General features: G+C 44.8%; 2 protein-coding genes across 2 annotated transcripts in view; both read right to left on the reverse strand.

Annotated features, from left to right (window-relative positions):
• Positions 1-1,390, reverse strand: part of tmem25 (transmembrane protein 25) — a 4,527-nt gene extending 3,137 nt beyond the window's left edge. The window contains exons 1-2 of the mRNA XM_080772042.1: positions 1,333-1,390; positions 63-422 (exon numbers count right to left, since the gene is read on the reverse strand). Coding sequence (XP_080628168.1) covers positions 63-422; positions 1,333-1,375 — 403 coding nt within the window. The 5' untranslated portion in view covers positions 1,376-1,390. The remainder of the gene's footprint in view (positions 1-62; positions 423-1,332) is intronic.
• Positions 1,391-8,933: 7,543 nt separating this feature from the next.
• Positions 8,934-18,241, reverse strand: part of sik3 (SIK family kinase 3) — a 57,445-nt gene continuing 48,137 nt past the window's right edge. The window contains exons 23-28 of the mRNA XM_080773102.1: positions 17,917-18,099; positions 17,153-17,459; positions 16,637-16,803; positions 16,259-16,391; positions 15,354-15,478; positions 8,934-14,877 (exon numbers count right to left, since the gene is read on the reverse strand). Coding sequence (XP_080629228.1) covers positions 15,357-15,478; positions 16,259-16,391; positions 16,637-16,803; positions 17,153-17,459; positions 17,917-18,099 — 912 coding nt within the window. The 3' untranslated portion in view covers positions 8,934-14,877; positions 15,354-15,356. The remainder of the gene's footprint in view (positions 14,878-15,353; positions 15,479-16,258; positions 16,392-16,636; positions 16,804-17,152; positions 17,460-17,916; positions 18,100-18,241) is intronic.

Genomic DNA, 18,241 nt, shown 5'->3' on the forward strand with positions numbered 1-18,241 from the left:
CTAAAGCAGCCAATAGCATTGTCCCTGCACTCAACCAGCAGCCAATAGAATCTTTAACTCACACAGCACGTTGAGTGTGACCGTGGCGTTGGCGCTCTCTCCCGTGCTGGGATTGTCCGCCGTGCACACCAGCTCGCGGTCCGACTTCCTGGCCAGCAGCGAGAAGCTGCTGTTACGTGCCCGCGGCGGTAATGATGATGTCATCACCAGGCGCCCGCGCTCCGGGAAGGGCTGGCGTTGCCGCTCGCCGTTCAGGTACCAGGTGAGCAGCGGGGGCGGGGCCTGCTGCTGGGCGGACTCCGCCCCTCCCCCCCGGCCGTACGAGCCGTCCGATTGGCAGTTGAAGCGGTGCGTCATGTTCTCGCGCAGCGTGACGGCCGACCGGCGCCGCCCGTCGATCTTGGGGGCGGGCTCAATGGCACCTGTGGGTTAGGGCGGGAAAAAGTACACAATCGTTTACTTGAAGGGATATTTCACTTACAAAAGAAAATAAAATAAAAAATTGGCCATTTTATTGTCTACTCTTATGAACACCCCAGACGGTTTTTAAGTTGCTTGATTCAGTATTTAGATATTAGTTATTCATCTTTTAATTTATATTTATTAATTCCACCAATTCCAAATGGGTCCATTTGGTTCCATTTGATATACTCTTGGAGTACATTGTTTTTTTTACAATATAAATTGAGGGTCCCAGAGATAGAAATGCCATAAAATGGGGGTCTGTATATAGACTCTGACTAATGCATGTCAAACTGGGGATCCTTGAAATTAAACAGGTTGAGAGTCACCGCTAGAGCCGTAAAAATCTCTTCTCTTTATGGGGGTCCCTGGCATATACCTTTTCAAATGGGGGTCTGCGGGGCTAATTACTGTCAATGTGGGGGTCCTTGACATGAAAATGTTTGGGAACCACTGCGTTTTATGGCGTTAAACAACGCAGAGCTGCATAGAGGAATTCCTTACGTTATCCTTTTGGTTGGCGAGTGTTTTGTCAGAACAGCAGAACCTAACAGGCCTCACAGAGCGCTGAGCGCAGCTACACGGACAGGGTTACACATGAAAGACCCTCTGTCTGTCTCCCTCTGTCTGTCTGTCTGTCTGTCTGTCTGTCTGTCTATGTCTCTCTCTCTCTCTCTCGGCATGCTGCTCTGAAAAGACCACTTCCAAGCTAAATCTGATCTCAGGCTGTTGTCTTGTCCAGTGGCGTGCACAGACCTTTAGAGGGTTGTCTTGTCCAGTGGCGTGCACAGACATTTAGAGGGTCCAGAGGGCAAAAGGCAGGTGCTCTATAGCACCACCTAGTGTCTATCTGTCCAGAGTGTGTCTCACCTGTCCAGGTCCACAGCAGAGTGTGTAGCAGGCAGACAGCCATGCCCGAAGTCCACCTTCTCACACACCTCATACCGGACCCCCCCGAGCACCGGTCCTACACACACACACACACACACACACACACACACACTCACACACAACTACCTCCTGCACAACAGAACACCACACGTTGTCATTCACAACACACACACACACACACACACACACACACACACACACACACAAACACAGTAAAAAATGGTCAAGTCAAGCCACAATCAATTTTGTCGACTAAAACTATGACGAGAACTAAATAAAAACTAGGCTAAAATGTTAGGGAGCTATAAGGACTGATGGAGACTCTTGGACACAAATATTACTCTTGGACGAATATGACACACACACACACACACACACACACACACACACACACACGTCACACACACACAAAAACATAATTACTATATGATTCAAACACAAACAGCTGTGTGGACAGCATTATGATGACCTAGAAAACACAATATGTACATGATGACTCATCCCTACAGTAGTCTGAAAGTGTGTGTGTGTGTGTGTGTGTGTGTGTGTGTGTGTGTGTGTGTGTGTGTGTGTGTGTGTGTGTGTGTGCGTGCGTCATAGACTGTAAAAAGAATAGGCGTGCGTGCGTGCGTGCGTGCAGCAGTGGTAATGCCTCTCAGTGGTCATGTGACCACTCACTGTCTGCTCTCTTTGAAGGAAAGGAAACGAGGAAGCTCTTTTTGAAGGAAAGGACGCTCCAGACGCCATGATGACGCTCGGAACTAGTAAGCACTATAAGTACATTTACTCAAGTACTGTACTTGAAAACTTTATAGTTACTATAGTTACTATGTAGCTTTTGATTATTATTATTATTATTACTGCAAAACACAAGCGGCCGAAATGAGTGTAACGAAGACTCTCACTTCCATTCATATTATCAGATCTGGGAGAGTTGCTCATGGGATATTTAGTCTCCATACATGGGGATATCCGACTAGGATGTTGGGCTATATGTGACATATATGACATGTCTATAGTATGATAATCCCTATATTTGTTCGGGGCAAGCCTGGCGTCCACCTACAGTATGCTTTCTATGGCATAGGCAGCTCCCGGCAGGATCCACCGGGAGAACCTAGACGCAGCTGCGCGACATGAGACTAATTAATTAGAGCGACAGAGAGAGGGGAGTGTGTGTGCATGTGTACGGGTGTGCGTCAATTTAACAAAGGTGCAGACGATCAGAAATCAGCAGAGAGTGACCTGGGGATCAAGGACCGAGAAGTCTGGCGTGGCATTGTAAAGTTCATGATTTCGACCGTGGACTCTCTGTCCAAATTATGCTTCTGGCAACAAACTGTCTGAAGGCAGAGACGAGGGCCATTTTCCGTGTTTTATTCTATCGAAATATGATGATGATGATGTGTGATACTGACCTGCAGGTGTTTTGTTGTTCTTATTTTTGACTGCGAGAACTTGAGCTATACGAGAGGCGAGTCACTGTGCCCAACGGTGTGAAGTTCGAGCGGACTCCTCCGAGTTGTGGACCCAATAGTAAATCATGTTTTTGGGGCGACAGCGTTTGTCCCGAACTGCTACTGACTGTCGACCCACAGAATGATGACAAAACACCTACGGGTTGGTCAGTATCTCACCTACTTCAATAGTATCTCACCTACTTCAATAGTATCTCACCTATACTTCAATAGTATCTCACCTACTTCAATAGTATCTCACCTACTTCAATAGTATCTCACCTATACTTCAATAGTATCTCACCTACTTCAATAGTATCTCACCTACTTCAATAGTATCTCACCTATACTTCAATAGTATCTCACCTACTTCAATAGTATCTCACCTACTTCAATAGTATCTCACCTACTTCAATAGTATCTCACCTACTTCAATAGTATCTACTGATAATGTCCATTCAGTGATTAAATGTGATAATGTCCATTGAGTGATTAAATGTGATAATGTCCATTCAGTGATTAAATGTGATAATGTCCATTCAGTGATTAAATGTGATAATGTCCATTCAGTGATTAAATGTGATAATGTCCATTCAGTGATTAAATGTGATAATGTCCATTCAGTGATTAAATGTGATAATGTCCATTCAGTGATTAAATGTGATAATGTCCATTGAGTGATTAAATGTGATAATGTCCATTCAGTGATTAAATGTGATAATGTCCATTCAGTGATTAAATGTGATAATGTCCATTCAGTGATTAAATGTGATAATGTCCATTCAGTGATTAAATGTGATAATGTCCATTCAGTGATTAAATGTGATAATGTCCATTCAGTGATTAAATGTGATAATGTCCATTCAGTGATTAAATGTGATAATGTCCATTGAGTGATTAAATGTGATAATGTCCATTCAGTGATTAAATGTGATAATGTCCATTCAGTGATTAAATGTGATAATGTCCATTCAGTGATTAAATGTGATAATGTCCATTCAGTGATTAAATGTGATAATGTCCATTGAGTGATTAAATGTGATAATGTCCATTCAGTGATTAAATGTGATAATGTCCATTCAGTGATTAAATGTGATAATGTCCATTGAGTGATTAAATGTGATAATGTCCATTCAGTGATTAAATGTGATAATGTCCATTGAGTGATTAAATGTGATAATGTCCATTCAGTGATTAAATGTGATAATGTCCATTCAGTGATTAAATGTGATAATGTCCATTCAGTGATTAAATGTGATAATGTCCATTCAGTGATTAAATGTGATAATGTCCATTCAGTGATTAAATGTGATAATGTCCATTCAGTGATTAAATGTGATAATGTCCATTCAGTGATTAAATGTGATAATGTCCATTCAGTGATTAAATGTGATAATGTCCATTCAGTGATTAAATGTGATAATGTCCATTCAGTGATTAAATGTGATAATGTCCATTCAGTGATTAAATGTGATAATGTCCATTCAGTGATTAAATGTGATAATGTCCATTCAGTGATTAAATGTGATAATGTCCATTCAGTGATTAAATGTGATAATGTCCATTCAGTGATTAAATGTGATAATGTCCATTCAGTGATTAAATGTGATGTCCATTCAGTGATTAAATGTGATAATGTCCATTCAGTGATTAAATGTGATAATGTCCATTCAGTGATTAAATGTGATAATGTCCATTCAGTGATTAAATGTGATAATGTCCATTCAGTGATTAAATGTGATAATGTCCATTCAGTGATTAAATGTGATAATGTCCATTCAGTGATTAAATGTGATAATGTCCATTCAGTGATTAAATGTGATAATGTCCATTCAGTGATTAAATGTGATAATGTCCATTCAGTGATTAAATGTGATAATGTCCATTCAGTGATTAAATGTGATAATGTCCATTCAGTGATTAAATGTGATAATGTCCATTCAGTGATTAAATGTGATAATGTCCATTCAGTGATTAAATGTGATAATGTCCATTCAGTGATTAAATGTGATAATGTCCATTCAGTGATTAAATGTGATAATGTCCATTCAGTGATTAAATGTGATAATGTCCATTGAGTGATTAAATGTGATAATGTCCATTCAGTGATTAAATGTGATAATGTCCATTCAGTGATTAAATGTGATAATGTCCATTGAGTGATTAAATGTGATAATGTCCATTCAGTGATTAAATGTGATAATGTCCATTCAGTGATTCAATGTGATAATGTCCATTCAGTGATTAAATGTGATAATGTCCATTCAGTGATTAAATGTGATAATGTCCATTCAGTGATTACATGTGATAATGTCCATTCAGTGATTAAATGTGATAATGTCCATTCAGTGATTAAATGTGATAATGTCCATTCAGTGATTAAATGTGATAATGTCCATTCAGTGATTAAATGTGATAATGTCCATTCAGTGATTAAATGGTGATAATGTTCATTCAGTGATTAAATGTGATAATGTCCATTCAGTGATTAAATGTGATAATGTCCATTCAGTGATTAAATGTGATAATGTCCATTCAGTGATTACATGTGATAATGTCCATTCAGTGATTAAATGTGATAATGTCCATTCAGTGATTAAATGTGATAATGTCCATTCAGTGATTAAATGTGATAATGTCCATTCAGTGATTAAATGTGATAATGTCCATTCAGTGATTACATGTGATAATGTCCATTCAGTGATTAAATGTGATAATGTCCATTCAGTGATTAAATGTGATAATGTCCATTCAGTGATTAAATGTGATAATGTCCATTCAGTGATTAAATGTGATAATGTCCATTCAGTGATTAAATGTGATAATGTCCATTCAGTGATTAAATGTGATAATGTCCATTCAGTGATTAAATGTGATAATGTCCATTCAGTGATTAAATGTGATAATGTCCATTCAGTGATTAAATGTGATAATGTCCATTCAGTGATTAAATGTGATAATGTCCATTCAGTGATTAAATGTGATAATGTCCATTCAGTGATTAAATGTGATAATGTCCATTCAGTGATTAAATGTGATAATGTCCATTCAGTGATTAAATGTGATAATGTCCATTCAGTGATTAAATGGTGATAATGTTCAGTGATGACAGCATTTGAAGCCGCAGCTTCGTAGCATGATAGCCAAAATGACGTCCTTTCCTTAAAGAATAACTACCTTGCGTGGAAGCACTAAGTGACACACACACACACACACACACACACACACACACACACACACACACACACACACACACGTGTCTCTCTCACGTCTTACAATCAGATTGTGTCAACACATACTGTATAGTGTATACTATAAGTATAGTGTTTCCACAGGCAGACAGACAGACAGACAGACAGGCAGGCAGGCAGACAGACAGACAGACAGACAGGCAGGCAGACAGACAGACAGACAGACAGGCAGGCAGGCAGACAGACAGACAGACAGACAACCATTGGCATGGCGGACTGCTGTGCAGCAAGTAGCCACACACACACAGCTGTCTGCATGTGCACTCGACCACACAATCAAACTGCACCTCTGCAAAGCGCGCGCGCGCGCACACACACACACACACACACACACACACACACACACACACACACACACAGTTACCTGGGAGAGTGGTGCAGTGGACACAGAGAGAGCGTCTCCATGGTAGCAGAGAGGAGAGGACGACGATGGAGGCTGCCTCAGATGATCTGCATCTACGTGCACGCCAACACACACGCACTACCACTCACCACCATCACACACTAACAGAGCGTCACACACTAATAGGGGTTGGGGGGGGTCTGACGCAGGCAGAGGCACGATGTCGCCCCCTGAGGGTGGAGGAGGAACAGGACATGAGGGGGGAGAGAGAGAGAGAGAGAGGGAGGAATACCAAGTAAGTCAGAGCAGGATGAGAGGAGAGGAGGAGACCCCCTCTCCCCCTGGAGTAGAGGAGAGGAGAGGAGAGGAAGGCTGGTAGAGATTGAGGGAGAGGAGTAAGAGGAGAGGAGAGGAGGAGAGCACATAATGTGTTCACATGTTCAAAGCAGCATGATGAATAGACAGTGCAGAGATTAACAGAAATTCATCAAACATTAATGATCCATTAACACTTAGAGAGAGAGAGCATCACGTGCTACAGAGAGAGAAGCCAAATTCCAACACCCATAATCACATTTCAGCAGGTCACCAGTTTCACCGTAACACCACCATGCTGGAGTGAGCGAGTGAGAGGCCTACTTTAGGCCTAAAGCAACTGATTAAAGCATTTTGGGTGTAAGTCAATGAGACAGAGAGAGAGAGAGAGAGAGAGCTTACGCAGAGTTGTCAGCTGAAAGGTAACAGGATCTCATCTCCTCTCCTCCATCGATCCCCCCTCCACTTAGCACTATAAATCTCTATTTAAACTCCACGCTGCATGATCTGCAGTCTGTTGCTCTGGACTGGAACGTTGCCATGTCCGCTTGAATGTCAGAGAACCACCGGCTTAAACATTATTAAACACAGACACTTTGACTATCCTGGCTGCTTGTTTCCATTAAACATTATTAAACACATACACTTTGACTATCCTGGCTGCTTGTTTTCATTAAACATTATTAAACACATACACTTTGACTATCCTGGCTGCTTGTTTTCATTAGAGATGCTCCAATAATCGGCCGATCACCGATCAGTGATCGGCCGTATCAGCCGATATTCACTCCGATCAGTGATCGGCAATTTACCCTATCTGTATAGTCTCACACCTTCCTCTTGACAATACAACCTATAGATTCTGTGTGGGGTTCAGAGGTCAGGCCAGTTGGCTGGTCAGTACACCAGTTAGTAGCCTATACTTGTAGTTCTGGCTCTGTGCGCATTCAGGTGCCAGTCCACGTGCTGCCTGAAAAGGAAGAACATAAAGCTTGTCAATGTACAATTATGTAATATCATAATAGATGGTTGTGTCGAGACTCTGGACTTCATAAAACACTAAAACAGTGATGATTTTGGCCATGTTAACTGACTGACGTGAAAACGTAAGAATTGTTTCAACACAGCCATCATTTTGGAGTACATTGTGCTTCCGAGCTCTGGTAGAGCGACTACACAAGCCTCAACAAGTGGTAACTGTATTGTTCCCGCTGGGTGTAACAATTCTTTCTGACATTCTTTCCTTGCCTACGGGTCTAAAACTAGAGACGGACGGTATAGTAACGTGTTGTTCTACAGAGGACTCAAACTATGGTTGAAATCAAATCAACAGTGCTCACATGTATAGTGTCTGACTGGTTACCTGGGTGCATCTTTACTTTTGTTTTAGAAGTAAATGTAATATAGGTATTTAATGTTATTGTAAAATATGAATTGTATAGTATATTATATTAGATGCATTTAATTGCTTTTGTAAACGATTGTTTTTAGTATAGGTATAGGCTAGATCATATTTGTATAGAAATATGGAAGTATATAAAGGCCTAACCAGGGACTGGGGTTGAAATTAGCCTTGGCTATGAACCCTATATGTATAAAGCAACGCGTTCATGTTCTACATACATTGTTTCTGTATTGTCCCGGTTAAACAAACGTAACATACATACAGTATGTTGACAATCTTCATGGTGATGCCAATTTTCCTTTCCAGCTGGATTTGGCACCTGCCCACAGAGCCAAAACAACTAGTGTACAGTACAGACCATGGCATGGCATTACTGTGCTTAACTGACGAGCCAACTGGCCTGACCTGACCTGAACCCCACAGAGAATCTAGGTTGTATGTATTGTCAAGAGGAAGGTGTGAGACATGAGACTCAACAACACAACATGCATTTACGGCCGTTATCAAAGCAAAGCTGGGCTATTTTTTTGTGTTCTCGTAAAATATTCATATATTGAGATATTTTGCTCGTTTCTCTCTCGCAGGATCTGGCAACACTGATCCTCTGCAGTGCAGGTGTACAGTCAGACCAGAGCAGTGGAACGCAGAACACTGCAGCGACACACACACACACACACTCTCTCTCTCTCTCTCTGCAGGGCTGCATGCAATCCAGCTGTGCAGTCTGCATGTGCACTAGAGCACACAAACAAACTGCACCTGACTCTCTCTCTCACACACACACACACACACACACACACACACGGCAAGACTTTTTAAATTATTTCTTTATTTATATATATTTCTTTATTTATTCATCTCAGTTTGGTTGGTATTGTTTTTAATCATCGTTGTTGCACTTTAGTATTTTTGTACTCAAAACAAAACAAAAAGGGAGGAACATTAAAATAAAATAAAAGACTAAATCAAATAAAAAAAGAACCGATAGGGAAAGGAGAGAAGATATAGCTACGCTGGAGGAGCGAGGGATGGCCACGGAGGAGGAGGAGTCAGCAGGGATGACCTTTAACCTCCATTCAAGGGGAGGAGTCAGCAGGGATGATGGAGGGATGACGACGGAGGAGGAATCAGATTTCAGTGGCTGCTGTGTGTCTGTCGGTCAGGCTGATGTGTATCTGTCTGTCTGTCTGCCAGGCTGATATCAGCTGCTGTGTGTCTGTCTGTCTGCCAGGCTGATATCAGCTGCTGTGTGTCTGTCTGTCTGCCAGGCTGATTCCAGTGGCTGCTGTGTCTGTCTGTCGGTCAGGCTGATTTCAGCTGCTGTGTGTCTGTCTGTCTGCCAGGCTGATTTCAAGTCACTGAAAGCCTTTTCTTTCACCTCGGAAACGTTCAGATTCTCACAAATACAGAATCGAATTCACAAAAAAGGTTTTCAACAGCTTCACGAACACAAACGCTCCTGTAGTAGGATTCTTTTTCACACTCTAAAAGCCTCACTTCATAATTTTTGTTGTCGTGCACCAGAAATATCAGAGCCAGAAAGAAAGCGCTTCACAACCGCGACACGCAAGCAGTGGTTCTCAACCTCTTCAGGCCTTGACCCCCAAAAAATAACACGTTCCCTCCCGTTACTGTAGGCGGGATCATGAGGCTATAGCGCCTCCGGAAAACGCAGAGCGACAGAAGAGACCACTTCCGCCCGACCCGGAAGTGATATCCCTCCATATTGGAGCCACATCCTATCAACGCGTGATGGATTAAGGATTTATAAGGAGCTCGAGACCCACAGGAACGCACCCGGGGTGCCGGCCCGGTTTCCGACGAGCTGCCCCGCGTCCGAAACGGTAGAGAAATGACAGTTACCGTGTGGCGGTCCCTCTACTGTATACTGTAACTGTACTGTACTGGCACACGTGTGTGTGTGTTTGTTCGTGAATGGCACTGTTGGATACAATAGCTATTCACGAGATTCTGGCACAGATTGGGATAATCATAATGTGAACTGGGGACCCCCCCCCCCCCCCAAAAATAATCCTATATATGCGAACTGTGGGGACCCCCAAAATATAATCCTATGTGAACTGGGGACCCCCTATATGTGAACTAGGGACCCCCCAAAAATAATCCTATGTGAACTGGGGACCCCCCAAAAATAAACATATGTGAACTGGGGAGTTCCAGGGGGTCTCCAGCTAAATAATAGTCCAATAGAACCAAATGGACACTTATCCTCTTTATTCAGACCGCAGCCATCTTGCCAGCAAGGTGATACCTATAGGTGACACTTCCCATAGACAGCCCATTCATCCAAACAGAAAAGTCCTCTCTAATTATATTAAACAATGTCAAAATCACCAACATTGCAGCTGCAGGGAAAGCTTGAATTATCCTTTTTCAATCCGTAAAGTGTTTGTTTCATAAAAATCCACCGTAGGCATTTTACGAGCTACTTCTTGTCAAGAACTTCCTTGCAGATGAATTTTTTTTCCTAAGTGCTGGAGTTTGGAAGCGCTCGTTGACTATCACTCAACGGCCCAGGCGTACCACCCGTTTAGAATGTGCACATAATGCAGGAGGCAGCAGGAGGTTGCTTTACTGATAACGAGCGCTTCCATACTGTCCCTACAGCTGCAATGTTGGTGATTTTGACGGTGTCTTAATATAATTAGAGAGGACTATTCTGTTTGGATGAATGGGCTCTCTATGGGAAGTGTCACCTCGTGAATCACCTTGATGGCAAGATGGCTGCGGTCTGAATATGGAGAATGGGTCTATAACTCTGAGTGTACAAAAGGAACTAAATGGTTACATTTGTACACTTAAAGAGTTACATTAACATTGATTGAATATAAATTGGAGTCCCAGAGACAGAAATGCCATTAAATGGGGGTCCGTATAGACTAATAATGCATGTCAAACTGGGGGTCCTTGAAATTAAACGGGTTGGAGGGGCACGGTGGCACAGTCGGTAGTGCCGTCGCCTCACAGCTAGAAGGTCCTGGGTTCGATTCCCGCTCGGGACGGCTGTGGGCGTGTTCTCTCCTCCGCGTCATCAGTGCCCATACCCGGCGAAAGGGCCTTTCTGTGTGGAGTTCGCATGTTCTCCCCGTGTCCCCTAGGGTAGGTGCCCTCACATGTTCTCCCCGTGTCCCCTAGGGTAGGTGCCCTCACATGTTCTCCCCGTGTCCCCTAGGGTAGGTGCCCTCACATGTTCTCCCCGTGTCCCCTAGGGTAGGTGACATATCTCTTCAAATGGTGGGGGTCAACGGGATAATTAGTGTCAATTTGGGGGTCCTCGACATGACACAGTTTGGGAACCACTGCAGCAGCACACAACCTCACATCACTTCAAGTGTTTTTAGAGCACACATTTCAACCACATCCTGCAGACGTCCAGTCGTCCATTCTGTCCACGGTTTGGCGTTGTTGTTTAGCAGAGGTTTTTGGCCTCCCTTAGAGCTTAGCAGAGAAGATGTTTTGGCTTTAATGTCCCTCTTCCTCCTCCAGCAACAGGTTTGAATCCGAGAGGGGGGGGGGGGGGGGGGGGGGGCTCATTTTTTTTTAGACGACGGGAGATGAAACCAACTCTCAGACAAATGAGGATGATGATGTGTGTCAACACATAGTTCCGGGAGGAAAAGTTGAAAAAAATAACATTGATGGACCCCCCCCCCCCCACCCCCATGGGCCCTTGAGTGGGATGGGGGTCCCAGGAGCCAAATCTGGAACTCGGGGGGTCTCGTGGCACTAACGTCGGCGCAAACTAGGGGTCCTAAAATAATACATTTATATCTGAGAACAGCTTGGGGCGGGGGTGGGGTGGGAGGTGATGAAAGTACTGAATGGTTCTGCGTAGTAGCAAGGGGGGGAGGGGCTAATGTTCCCCGTTCAACACTTTCAGCCAATCAGAAGAAGAAGAAGAGCTGATGCAGGTGTGTCGATCAATCGATCCATGCCGGATGGATAGATGGTGGCGTCGACGAGGGTGGGCGAGAGAAAGAGAGAGAGGGGTCCATCTCCAATGATATGTCGGCTATTTTACAAAGTTTTTTTTTTTTTTTTTTTTACGTCTTTAATTTCTTTTCTCCAAACATCAACGTCCGCTTGTTAATTTATGTATATTTATAGCACCCGAGCGACCCTGTCTCCAAGCCACGCCCACAAAGCAACAAGCCCCTCCCACAAACCCCCACCCACACACACCAACTAGAGCCATAGAGTAAGACAGAGTTGCGACATTGAGGGGGCAGAAAAACTGAGCACTCGATCGCCGTTCATGCAGCCTGGAGAATGACGACAAGCTGGAGTTTGAAATTCATTGTTTTCCCAACGAGGGACGAGGGTGGCGCAAATATCAGCTAATTTTAGCCATGTGTGCAACATGACAACAGTTTTAGTATTGCAAGTATTGCACAGTGACAACTAAAGTCTCTGTAATGTTTATGTTGTACTATTACAACAACAAAAAAACAATCTAAAATAAAGGGATTTAAGATCATTAAAGCTGCATGGGCTTGTTGCCCGAGTCCAGAGCATTCTGTCAACTGTTTCCGATCCAGTCAGGACATTGTCACTCTTAGTCTTCTCCAATAGAAGTGAACGGAGTTGTCGTAACTCTGTCTTACTCTATGGCTCTGGCATCAACAACCCCACCGTTAAAAAAACCCCTAAAAACATTGAGAATGGTCAACGCCCCACGACAACATCAATGATTGAAATTATACTTTTTTTTCCTTTCTTTTTTTTTTTTTTTTTTAAAGAAAAGCAACACAAAATAATTAGTCTCGTCTTTTTTATCTTCAAGTGTCTGAACATTATGATAACAATAATATTAATAATAATAAAAACAAATAACAATCTTGTTTTGTTATCTCTTTAGACGACACCTCTTCTCTTCCCTCTCTCTCTCTCCTCTCTTTTGGCTAGAAATCTTAATATATATATATATATATATATATATATAAAATCCAAAAATATAAATGATAAACAAATACCGTTATTTTTAAAAAAAAGAAAAAGAAACCTCCCCGGCGAAAAAAAAAGACAAAGAAAAAGAAGAAAAAAAAACAGTTAACGAAATAAACCTTTTTGATACAGAAACTGCAATAGCGTTTTTTTTTTCCTATACAACGGGAACGACTGTACAAGGATAAGCCCGACGCTATCCTCTGTTCGTATGACGGTGGGTGTCCGGTGGGTGTCCCAAAACAGGCGACGCGTTGCGCCGTATAGGGATTGTAGATCGCCTGCTCTTTTTCAAGGCGTACGGGGGAAAAAACACCGTCACACATACGACAAAGTATATATCCTAAACTCTGGCAAATGACGTCAGCTTGAACTATAAGCACACTGACATGGGGGGGGGGGGGGGTAAGATAGAGAGAGAGAGAGAGAGAGAGAGAGAGAGAGAGAGAGATGGAATGGAACAATGGTTATGACATGAGAGGAGAGGTATAGTCGATGGAGAGATAGCGAGACAGAGAGAGAAGCAGAGATAGAGAGAGAAGGTGATAGAGAGAGATAGAGGGTGATAGAGAGAGAGATGGCTTGAACTGAAAGTGCAGAATTACTCTTTAGTAATCATCATAAAACAACGAACGCTGTCTTCCTTTGCAAAACACAGTCGTTACTTTTCCTTGAATAATAATAATAATAATAATATAATAATAAACAGTTATTATCATAACCATTAAAACAACAATAAAACTTCTTGTACAGAAAAAAAAAAGTCATAATAATAATAATAAGAAGTAGTAACAATGACCGTTCGTTTGTACAACTTGACATTAAGCTGTAAAAATAAAAAAATAAAAAATAAAAAGAGTAGGGAAAACGAATAATAATGACACTAGAAGGAAATGATGGCGTCTTGTCCTGTGCGACGTCATAGGAGGTGCTTTTCATGGACACGCCCATAACAACCCCCCCCCCCTAACACCCCTCCTCATTGGCCCAAAGTGGGCGGGCCTCCTCATTGGCTCTCAGCTCAGCGGTCCGCTCTCTGGAATGGACCACTCTACGTGACGGGGGAGAGGGGGGGGGGGGGGGTTGTCAGGGTTTGGTTTGGTCGGAGAACCTCAGAATCGTCCGTCCGTCCGACCGACCACCCCCCCTCCCTCCCCACACACACACACACACGCACACGCACCCATGTGACAAGTCAATACTTTGGGTTTGTGGCAAGAAATGTGTCGTCCTCCATGTTGTGTGTGTGTACGTGTGCATGTGCGTGCGTGCGCCTGCGTGAGCGCGCGCGTGCGTTGAGCTGCAGAATTCCCCCGCGACTTTAGATTGTGCAAGAAGAAGAGAAATAATCTCTCCGACGCCGAGGTCACATGACCTGTGTATGTATGTATGTGTGTGTGTGTGTGTGTGTGTGTGTTGGGGGAGGAGGGGGGGGTGTGTGTTAGCGCTGAGAGGGAAAACGGCCGACCGAGGCCCCGATCTAACCGATCAGACGACGGAGAGAGAGAGAGAGAGAGTGAAAACCAAAAGGAAACCGAAATATAAACCGAGATAAGAACAAAAACAACGATGATGTGGTGCGGAAATAAAACGCTGGCACTTTGAACTTTGTACAACGATCCCCCTCCCCCCCTCCCCCCCCACCCAGCAGACAGATAAATGACAGAGAACAACTGCTCCCCCCGGTGGTGGTGGTAGTTTGGCGTTGTCCGTCCGCCGCTCGAACTTCCAAGTCGACACGACAAGCCGGAATCTCTTGTCACCATGGCAACAAGCCCCGCCCCCCCCCTAGTAAAAGTCAAACATCAAGGATGCATGAATTAGATGGACATACAATTTAAAATAAAGAATATACATATATACGGTAAGTATATATGTTAATGACGTTTAGAAGATTTAGAATACTTTCCTGGGGTTTTTGTGTGTGTAATATGTGGTTTTAGATTATAGCAGTGAGCCCAGTGTCTCTGATGTCATAGTGTGTACCTGCTAGACTCCAGCCTGCTCCATGCTGTACTGTATGTCAGGTCTGGTTGGGGGTAGTGTGTAGTGTTTAGGGGATAGTGGGTAGTGTGTAGTGTTTAGGGGATAGTGTGTAATGTGTAGTGTTTAGGGGATAGTGTGTAGTGTGTAATTTGTAGTGTTTTAGGGGATAGGGTGTAGTGTGTACCTGCTAGACCCCAGCCTGCTTCATGCTGTATGTCAGGTCGGGTTGGGGGTAGTGTGCACTGTGTAGTGTTTAGTGCATAGCGTGTAGTGTGTACCTGCTAGACTCCAGCCTGCTCCATGCTGTATGTCAGATCGGGGGGTTTGTAGCTCAGCAACATGTCACTGGTGCATGAGGAGGGGTAGCAGGAGGATGGGTGGATCTCCCCCTCCACGTCACACGCTGAGATAGAGAGAGAGAGAGAGAGTACAGTCAAAAGTCGATCTAAAAGCATAACATGGCCACACTGCCGTCTATTTTAACTTTTTTAACCTCACATTTAAAAATAGTCACAGATCGTTGGTGACGAGAGAGAGAGAGAGAGAGAGACGTTTGTTGCTCACTTTTGAGTTGAATAACGTCCATATTTTCCATGTGTAAGGGTGAACCCAAGTCGAAACCAAGCGTGGATATATTGAGTTTTTTGGTGACAACAGATGGCGCTCTTGGCTAAATAACGTCTGACCCCCTGTCTGTGGAGCGACAGTTAAATGCCCCACAAATGAAGGGAGGGACTTTCGCCCATAGAGTATAAAGAAGGATAGACCCCCCTGCCCCCTGCTATTCATGTCAGTGGAAGTTGCTCAGTGGCGTTTTGAAGCACCCGGAAGGACCGTCTACTTCCGCGTTTTTTTGGACACCAAATGTGGTGTCCAAAAAAAAGTGCAAACGAGCATTCAACGTTAAAGCCCACCTGTCATACCTCCACGGGTCCGCCTGCAGTACCTCCTCTTACCACTAGGGCCCAGTGCTTCAACGTTGGAGAGCCTCACTGGGGCCTTGCTTTCGCCCTATAGTGTGCTGGCTAGGGTGTGTGTGTGTGTGTGTGTGTGACTGTGTGTGTGTGTGTGGGGCTGTGTGTGTGTGTGTGTGTGTGTGTGTGTGTGACTGTGTGTGTGTGTGTGTGTGTGTGTGTGTGTGACTGTGTGTGTGTGTGTGTGTGTGTGTGTGTGTGCTACTAACCAGAGTCTTCCCGCTGGTGCAGCTGTTGTTGACTTCCCGTCAGCGACGTCTGACTGAGGATATCCGACATGCGGGCGGAGCTTAGCGCCTTGCCAGCCAATAGGCTCATCCCAGACATGGGCTCCACCTGGTCCTGCACAGGATGAGACACAGCACGCCGTGAGAGCCAATCAAATCAAGTGCCTTGATCCAATTATCACTGAGAACATCTTTGAATGCAGATTGTGGCCCCTAGATGTGTCAGAGACTACATTTTTGGCGGAGCATTTTACTCATTGCTGGCTGTCTGAATAGCAGAAGAAAAAGAAGGTAATAATAATAAAGGCATATTACTGCGTATAGCAGCTTTAACTGATTTAAACTGGGGGCGTGTCTTACGTAGGCGTCGTCACAGGTCTGGATGGTGTGGTGGCGCTGCAGCGGTCCGCGGCCCGTCCGGAAGCCGGCGGCGGCCTGCGGCGGGGTCCGCGGGGGGTAGCCACCCACGCCGTTTAGATCAGGCACCTCCATGGCCTGCCCTGCTGGGGTCCTGAGCTCCTCTGCGTCTGAGGAGGGAGGGGGAGAGAGAGAGAGAGAGAGAGAGAGAGGCAGGTTCATGTCTTCCCATTGGTTCATTTCACTGACGATTTTGAAAACGTTCATTATAAATTAGAATAGTCGAAAATGTATTAATTTATTTATTGAAATGAACATTCAGAAAATAGGCAAAACTGAGCACATTTCCATTGACCAACATTAAGAGAGTTCTTGATGACGTATGTGCGTGCGTGCGTGCGTACAAGTGTGCTCACGTGTGTGACTGTGTGTGTCTCTCAGTGCGAGTGTCTCTCTGTGTGTGTGTGGGTCTCGTATGTGTATTTTTCTGTGTGTGTGTGTGTCTGTGTGTGCGCGTACCTCTGCCTCCGTGCATGTACCCCGCCGCAGCGTGGTGTATCCTGCCGTGCGTGGGGGATGCGTAGGGCGGCGTGCTGCCTCTAGGGGGCGCCAGCAGCTCGTGCTCGGCCTTGGCCAGCAGCCCGCCACCCCCCTCGTGGAGGTGGGAGTGATAGGGGGAGTGGCCAGGGGGGACAGGGGGCGGAGACTCGTCCTCCTCCATGCTCTCCGAGTGAGTCAGGCTGGCCCCGGCCCCCTGATGCTGATTGGAGGAGGGGACGACGTCCGGAGGCCGGATCTGAAGCAGGTGGTGGTAGCCCCCTCCCGCCTGCGAGGAAGTTTTGATTTCGTTTTTTAGTTTAGGCTGTCAAACGATTACACATTATTATACTTTAGCTATTGAAAAATAGCAGATCTACAATAACTCGGTCTAAATCATCCCGTCTAATTCTAAGAAAAGATCATGTGTTAGACGCCCCCCCCCCCCCCGCTGTCCAGTCGCTAGTAGCGGTAGATTACATCATACTTCCCGTTGTTGTCGAGAGTGTTGTGGCTACATTTAGCTGCTTCAGCCACATCCTCTAGAGCTGAATTCTTTGTTTTGATTAGGTGGTGAATGGTGCTGGTTTAACCCACGGCTAGAAGGCTGTTTCAACCAATCAGATTGCTTCCTCGAAACGACCTGTGGTAGAATATCCTATAATATCGGAATCAATCGGTATCGGCGGATATGACCCTGCCAATAATGGGAGATGGGTAGTCATTTCATAACGGTGCGCCCGTACCTGCGAGGGTCCCTCCAGGCTCAGCAGCATCTCGGCGTACTCCTGGGGGGTGTGGTGGGGCGGGAGGGTGGCGGTCCCCAGGGCTCCACGGGCGCTCTGCCTCTTCAGCAGGGCGGCCAGGTCCTGGGGGTTGAGCCGGGGGTCCGCGTGGCCCGTCAGGGAGTGGCGGGGCGACAGCAGACCCTGAGAGGGGAGGGAGGGAGGGGCGATGGTGACACACACACACACACACACACACACACACACACACACACACACACACACACACACACACACACACACACACACACACACACACACACACACACACACACACACACACACA

Source organism: Protomyctophum bolini (genome assembly GCF_963924005.1).
Source record: "Protomyctophum bolini genome assembly, chromosome: 9".
NCBI classification, from domain to species: Eukaryota; Metazoa; Chordata; class Actinopteri; order Myctophiformes; family Myctophidae; genus Protomyctophum; species Protomyctophum bolini.